The 8,056-nt window shown below is 37.4% G+C and overlaps 1 protein-coding gene across 1 annotated transcript in view; it reads right to left on the bottom strand.

The window, feature by feature from the left end:
• LOC104620234 (cadherin-18-like) overlaps positions 1-4,429 on the bottom strand; it is a gene marked incomplete at both ends in the record, with an annotated part of 33,571 nt that extends 29,142 nt beyond the window's left edge. The window contains one exon of the mRNA XM_010286427.1: positions 4,256-4,429. Coding sequence (XP_010284729.1) covers positions 4,256-4,429 — 174 coding nt within the window. The remainder of the gene's footprint in view (positions 1-4,255) is intronic.
• Positions 4,430-8,056: the final 3,627 nt, after the last annotated feature.

The raw sequence follows: 8,056 nt of genomic DNA, 5'->3' as shown, positions 1-8,056 counted from the left end.
CATTCCTGTAATTATAAAGAAAAAGAATCTTATTAAATAAGTGATGTTTAAATGTAGAACAATTTCTGGAATGAAATGTTTCCTAATCCTCCTTGGACACTGGATCATTGCTGGAGTCATCATCATCACATAAACGACACGATGAACAGGAAACTAGATTACTAGGTATGAACAAAATACAAATTACAAAGCTGCAGTTGATCAGATGTCAGCTACCTTTACGCTGAACAAGTTATCAAGTCCTTTCCTTGTTTTGTTTTAAATCTGAGTTTCCTGAGGACACACAACTTTTGTAATCGTTCAATAATCTCCAGTAACTTTTAACCCCTGTCCAATTTAAGGCAAATCTAAAAAAAGGGCAGAGGCCTCAAAGACATTATGATTCTGTAAGACTCTTAACAACTACTGGGTGAACAGAGGAGACAGACCTGATAAAAGAAAATCAGAGAAAAGTGTGCTTTACTCATCTCATTTGGCAGCAGCCGAGTGGTCAATCAGCAGGCAGATGGCTCTGGACTAGTCACCACAGGAGGACGGGACAGTGCTACAGTGCATGGCAGTGGGGAGTAAGAGGATGCCGATGGTTACGTATGGGGATCATAGGAACTGGATGTACTATGTGGTACTGTGGATATGGAAAGGATATTGGAGTATAAATTCTAAAAGAAAATGAACAGCAAATACCTTTGCATTTGATTAGCCAATGAGTTGTATTGACAAGGCTGGCTAGTAGACACCCTACTAGCACAGAAGGGAGTTAATGTTTACTTCTGGGATGTGAGCTTACTCTTTCAGAAGTAACTGGAGTATCTTCATACAACATTCTTATTTAAAAATGGCTGTGTACTTTTCATACAATGACATTGTAAAAAGCGAGGCCGAACTAATTATGCACATATGAAATTTCACATCTATATACTGACATTAAACAACTAAGTCTCAGGAATCAAGCTTTATAAAAATGTTTTAAGCCATGACTTGTATTTAAATTCTGCTTTATCCTGAAGAACTGAGCTAGATGTTCACAAAACAAAATCTACAAATGGGTTATCAGGGAAATCTTTTTCTTGTAAAATTAGACTCTAAACACAATAACTAAAGATCTCCTACACACTGTCCAGAGTGCAATCGTTCGCACTTCATGTACAAAACATCTCAGTGGAAGCATCTGCCTAGTATGATGATCTTCATGCAATCAGAATCTATTCATCCTAAACAAATCAAAACATGCAGAATCTATTCATCCTAAACAAGACCATAGAGAATTAATGAAAGAAAAGTATAGGCAAAATTCTGTTGTAACTCAAGGCTTCTGACAGTCTCATCAGTAGATGGAAAATTTTCTAACAGATTACTGAAATAAATTTATGACTATGAAATTAGGGCCCTCAGCCATCAACCGAGTGGATCCATCAGTGGTAAAACTAACAAGAACTGTGACATGCTGATTATTGAAAAGCAAAAACCTTTCCATGCAGAGCACTGTCTGTCAGCTTGTATTAAATAGATAGTTCATTTACAACTGGACTTTTTAAAGAAAGGAAATCTGTGGTAATGAAGAAAAAGAAATCAGTATTGTACAAGATGCACTGAAGTAATTTATAAGCAAAATGTATTTGAGGTTTCAGGTTATTCTCCTGCTGAATTCACAACCTCATGCCTACTCCTGAGACATACTACTGTGTTTTGCAGGCCGAATTTTTCAGCTATGTTTTGTCTTCCAGATATTATTATTATTATCATGTATTTCAGAACTGCAACCATCGGACTGATAAAATTATGCAGTAATGTTTCAAATTCTTCCTCCTAGACTTTTTGGTATTTTGGAAAACTGTAGCTCTTCTGTTAGCAAGTTCTTTGAAAGAAAGTTAGCTATATGTAGAGTGAGTACAGAAAAGACCCACTGTAAATTCATTTAAGCAGATATACTTACAACCTTTGTTTCTAAGTTTTAAATAGATTTTTAAAGTGTTTCTTTAAGGGGGACAAATCCTGCATACCTTACTCCATAGGCATCTCTAATGAACACTGACCTACCAAGCCAGAAAGATATGATCTTTGAAATCCGTAAAGCGTATTTCTAAATAAAACAGATTATAAAAACATCAATCATGCTTCCCAGCATGTTTTCAAGTGAAGTACTCATACAGTTAAGAGTCAGATTCAAAACTCACAAGTACGGTAATGGAGAAAACGAAACTAACCAAAATAAAGTCTGCAGTTTAGTTGAGGCTCAGCCTGTCCCAAGGGTTATACACTTTGGTTTTGGTTAGCACTTTGCTTGAATTCAATTCTGAATGTGACAAGCCTTAGTAAGCCTCACTTGGCATTCTGTCTAATAAGGAAATCAAAATAACTGAAAATCATGGCATACAAAGACAGGAGAAGAAAAATAATGAAGTTATTTCTGTTAGTGTGATACTCGTGTATTATTGTAATAGTTCATGATGCTAAGATAGCCCAATTTTAGACTCTCTATACTTTTGTTCTGTATTACTAACATAAAGCTACTGTTCTTTTGCAAAGGGTTTGAATTATACTTATTGAAAAGGAGTAAAAAAGCAATGTTACAGTCATAACTGTGGTATAGGAATCCTGTGTAAAGAAAGATAAAGCAAATGTCTGTACTCTACAAGACTTGTTCTAGGATTAATATTTTCTGTTAAAAATTATAAATGTTAAAATACTTTTTTACCTTGCTTTGTTAAATAATGAGTTTTCATTAAATGTGAAATGATGTTTTGTAGTTTTCAATGTTATTTTTTGCAATTATTAGAATCCCTTAAAATGTATAGAATATAAACTGAACAATGGATATTTCTTCCATTTCTGAAAAAAATATTAATACAGATAAAGAAATGTATGTGCCAACGTGCAGTTCTGCCTGCCAGTCATTTTAATATCCAAAACCTTCCATTCACAATAAGAGAGGCCAGTTCTTGAAACCTGTTAGGTAGGTATCCATTTGTCTCTGAGTTTGCAGGAAACTTAGGACATTTTTTCTACTTTAACTATTTTAGATGGTACATTTGTTCAAAGATATGCCTTACCTTTTGCCTTTCCAATAGTTAGGAAGTGTTAAATAGAGTGATGGATGCAATGACATTCTGTGGAATATAAAACCAAATATACTTCATTTGAGGCTGTGTTTCAAAGGGTTTATGTTTTTATGTGTTTGTGAGGCACAGAAAAAATATTAATTTCTACAACACTTTTAATGAGCCTTCTTACTGCTTGACCAGATTTTACATAATGTGTACTGCCAGGGAGCTTTGTTTTTCCCCAGAGCATTGTGATCTCTATTATTGTTTATAAATCTTCTAATTCAAACAGCTTAACGCATTTCCCGGTGGATGTACCTATAGCTACTAGTCCATTATGTTCTACAAGGCCTTACGCAATGTCTGAGTCCAGATTACAATATTCTTATGGGCCTTGAGCCAATCTCTAAAGGAAAGCAGGTTTAGCCACGTAATTACATTCCAGAAGACTTTTAAATAAATTGTCAGCTGAATTCAGAATTCCTACAAGACTCTGGCTGCTGTGTCAGATCAATGTGCACAGAATGAATTGGATAGAAATGAACTTCCTAGTAGTGGTCATATTAAGATGTTCTACGAGTATTCTACTCTACACTTTTCATATACGCATGTGAGAACGTTCAGTTTGACATCAACATTGACAAATAATTTAACTAGGTTTAAGGCAGACTCCACCATAACTCAACAACAGTGAGAAACAGCTTCGGTTTTCACCATCTGTAATGTAAAAATTGGTCTTGAAAGTTCACATGGGTATAGAGAAAGAAACAGAAGAAAACAACTGATAGATGACTACTGAAGTAGCCAAAAGCATGCTGGATTCAATCTTTTAACGTGTTACCTTTTGTTGTTGTCTACCATGGGAACAACATGATTCACTTGTGGGATCAATTATCACACAGTTATTGAAATATAAATTCAAAAAGGACTGTAGAATAACCCACATATGACAAGAGTATTCCTTTGTCACTCATCTTACTCTTACTCAGTGTTTAATTGAAAGAAACATTCTCTGGTTTCAGTATTCTAGCTATGCCATCTCTGTGCTTCATCTGAAAACACTGGATAACTGAAAAATATTGGTGAATACAAACACCTCCCAAGCTGCCTTCCCCCCATGAATTTGAAAACTAATTGGATTACACTATTAGCTTCCTACTTCACTCAAAATCAACATGATTTTAAAATCAATTATATGCTGAAATTGTACATACTCTGAGGAAACCTGGGTGGATTGTCGTTGACATCAGTGAGTGTGATATTTACAGTTGTTGACCCTGACTCCCCCCCCCCCCCCCCCCCCCCAGCCATATCTTTGGCTTGAATAACAACGGAATAATGCTCTCTGGCTTCCCTGTCCATGTTATGCAAGGCAGTCCTGATGACTCCTGTGATGGAAAGAAAACAAACAAACAAAAGAAAGATCAGGATTAGCTTGTCCAAGCAAGATGAAAGGCTGGGCATAGCCTTTCTTTTCAGGAAAGGTGGGGCAAGGCAGATTTTCTGGAAATGCAAAGCTTTTCTACAATCAAAATAAGTTAGCTTTTGTTTTTTGTGGGTTTTTTTTACATATAGTTATATACATGCATATATATACATAAAACAATGCCAGATGCTGCTAGACAACCAACTTGCTTGAGGGTATGAAGAAATTAAAATCATATATATTACAACAATTATTATATTAATAAAAATAATCTAACTTATATAACATTCCTAGTTGAAAGGTACATTGCCAAAACTCCAGTGTTTTCTCATATATTATAACTGTTTAAACAGCTACTTGATAGAAATATTAAAGAATTGGAACTCTTACCTCACTGAAGAAGAAATAAATTCCTTTTTAAGAAGAGTTAATTTCTGAATTAAAATGACATACCTCTTAAAACTACCCAAAAGCTAAACTTTCTTATTTGACAAATCTCAAAAAATTATACTTTCTTATTTGATACCTGTCAATCATATACATTTATGTTCATAAGTGTGACTTACCTAATAAAAAAGTGAAAGATAAGCTCTTATTGGTTTTACTACAGTACAGAGAGAAAAGTAAAATTGAGTGATCCTAAAATTCTATTTCTTTTTTTCCATTACCATCAGAAATTTTTTTAACATTTAGTCAATTACACATGCAGAAGCAAAGACTCAGAACAAAGGAGGAACAGTCAACCCTGTGGGCTCAGTTTCAGTTATGGGACATTCTTCACTTATGATGATTTCTTTATATTAGGCGCTGCTAATTTCTTTGATCTGACAGTCTGATAGAAACATCATGGACTTCAATAACGGGAAATGTCAAGTCCTGTGCCAGGAACCAGTACATGCTGTGGACAGCCTAGCTGGGAAGCAGCTGTACAGCATGATTCTCAAGGGTTTTGATTCCCACACTATCAGATGACACAAAAGTGATTTCCAGAACACTAGTTTTCTTGTACTTTAAAATGACTTTATTTGCATTTCTTCAGTAAAACCATTTAGCCATTATGACATACAAAATGGAAATTTTCATGTAGCTTATACCATTGATTCCATTCTGTTCTGAAAACAAATCACACGTAAATAAGTGGAAAACCCACAAAGAATAATATTTTAAAGTATCCATGAAGATTCAGAATGATTTTAACACAGTTTTGCACTGTAAGTTCCTTTTCATCAGAAGCATAGATACTGGACAAGCTGGCTAAAAATAGTATACCAGTCTGTTTTAGTTCATCAGTGTTTTTTTCCTTTAAATTATATAGTTAGAAACAGATCTTTTTTCACAAATTTCATCATGATAAAATTAAATTAACCACAACTTATAATGTAACAGAAAGGCATGGAGACGTTCGGATAAAAGGAACTGATATAACTTAAATATGCAGTTTCATCAAAATCAATATGGCTCACAAAGTCTGGTACTAATATTCTGAAAATTTATTTTACTGACAAATACAAAGATAGAAAATTATTAAAATTAGAAAAGTCCTGCTTTGACATTTTTCAAACAAATTGCTTCAGTTTTTCACACTGAAACCAAGTTTATTGGAACATTTAATGTTTATGTATATGCATGGAGGGAGCATGTGATTTAAAAAAAAATAAATTCCATTTCAATTTGAAACAGACCAAGTTTTATGTAGCAGAACATCTGTTTCTGTAGAAACCTCGTAAATAGACTAGTCACGTTTTAAAACTAATTTAAACAAACAGAAATTTCTATGAATTTAATTACTTTCCTCTTCCTTTTTGCTTAAAGGGGTATGGTACTGAATCAATGCTTGTAGACAGTTAATAAGGATTTGTGGATGACTAATCATTTGATCTCTTCCACTTGCATCAAATTCCTTTCCTGAAAATTGAGTAAATGAACCATAGAATCATAGAATTACAGAATCATAGGATAGTTTGGGTTGGAAGGGACCTTTAAAGGTCATCCAGTCCAACCCCCCTGCAATGATCAGCGTCATCTGCAACTAGATGAGGTTGCTCAGAGCCTCATCCAACCCGACCTTGAATGTTCCCAGGGATGGGGCATCTACCACCTCTCTGGGCAACTTGTGCCAGTGTTTCGCCACCCTCATTGGGAAAAATTTCTTCCTTCCATCCAGTCTAAATCTGCCCTCTTTTAGTTTAAAACCATTATCCCTTGTCCTGTCACTACAGGCCTTGCTAAAAAGTCTGTCCCTACCTCTCTTATAAGCCCCCTTTTAAATACTGGAAGGCTGCAGTAAGGTCTCCCTGAGCTTTCTCTTCTCCAGGCTGAACAATCCCAAGTCTCTCAGCCTGTCCTCATGGGAGAGGTGTTCCATCCCTCTGATCATTTTTGTGGCCCTCCTCTGGACCCGCTCCACCAGATTGTCTTAGGGTGGTTTTGAGGATTCCCAAGAAGGATAGACATATATACACAGACTACAAGGAAAAAGCAGTAAGCGTTTATTACCTACAAGCATGCGTTACACTAAGGGTACCTTGCAAAGCAATTGTCTTACCGACCCGAGGACTGTGAGGAAGATGGCCCATCCATACATTCTTGTGTCATCCTGCACTGCGCGCTCAGCCCAGCAGTCGGGAGGTACCAGCTTTATGTGGGTGTCCCCACGGAGGCAACGGTGGCCTTGCCATACACCGATACCCTGCTCTTCGGGAAATCCCGGTATTTATACATTTGCAGAGGAGCGGGTTTCGACACACGTGACCCGCGAGTGCCGACACACACCTCTGTTGCTGACTCTCAGCATAGGGAGCCTATGGCACATGCGCCCACTGGTCAGGCGCGCTGCACACACCATAGTCATTCCATCTATTGGTTCGTAGGCTTTGTACACATGGCATATTGTCAATCATGCTTAAGTCAACAGCAAGATGTTGCAAGGATTCTTACCTCCACGTCATCCTCTAGTATTGTTCAACTTCCTACCCTCTGGTTTCTCTAACCCAGCCTGTTATCTACTTCTCACCCAGCTATCTGTTTTTCTCACTGTGCTAATTGCAGTGTTCTCACGGGCCGAAAGTCCATCTTTTAACCCCTTTGCTGCAGTTTTCTCACTGTCTACTTTTTACTCAGTGTCCAACTACAGACCAAAATTCCATCTTTTAACCCCCCCATATAGATGCCACCACGTGGTCCGTGGTTGGAACACAATGATATTTTACTATCCTTCTCTCAGGCCAGAAGTCCACCTTCTTAACCCCTCTGCTGTGGTCTTCTCGGCTATCTACTTCTTACCCAGGGTCCAACTACGGACCAAAACCCCATGTTTCAACCTCTCCGTACACACAGGTCCATGTCTTCCCTGTGCTGAGGGCTCCAGAGCTGGACACGGAGCTTCAGGTGGGGTCTCAGCAGAGTGGAGTAGAGGGGCAGAATCGCCTCCCTCAACCTGCTGGCCACACTGCTTTTGATGCAGTCCAGGATACTGTTGGCCTTCTGGGCTGCGAGCACACATTACTGGCTCATGTCCAGCTTTTCATCCACCACTACCCCCAAGTCCTTGCAGACTTGGTGAGGAGACAGGGCTGCTCTCAATCCCTTC

Source organism: Phaethon lepturus, unplaced genomic scaffold (assembly GCF_000687285.1).
Source record: "Phaethon lepturus isolate BGI_N335 unplaced genomic scaffold, ASM68728v1 scaffold10260, whole genome shotgun sequence".
Classification (NCBI taxonomy): domain Eukaryota; kingdom Metazoa; phylum Chordata; class Aves; order Phaethontiformes; family Phaethontidae; genus Phaethon; species Phaethon lepturus.
This window is presented reverse-complemented; position numbering and strand designations above follow the sequence as displayed.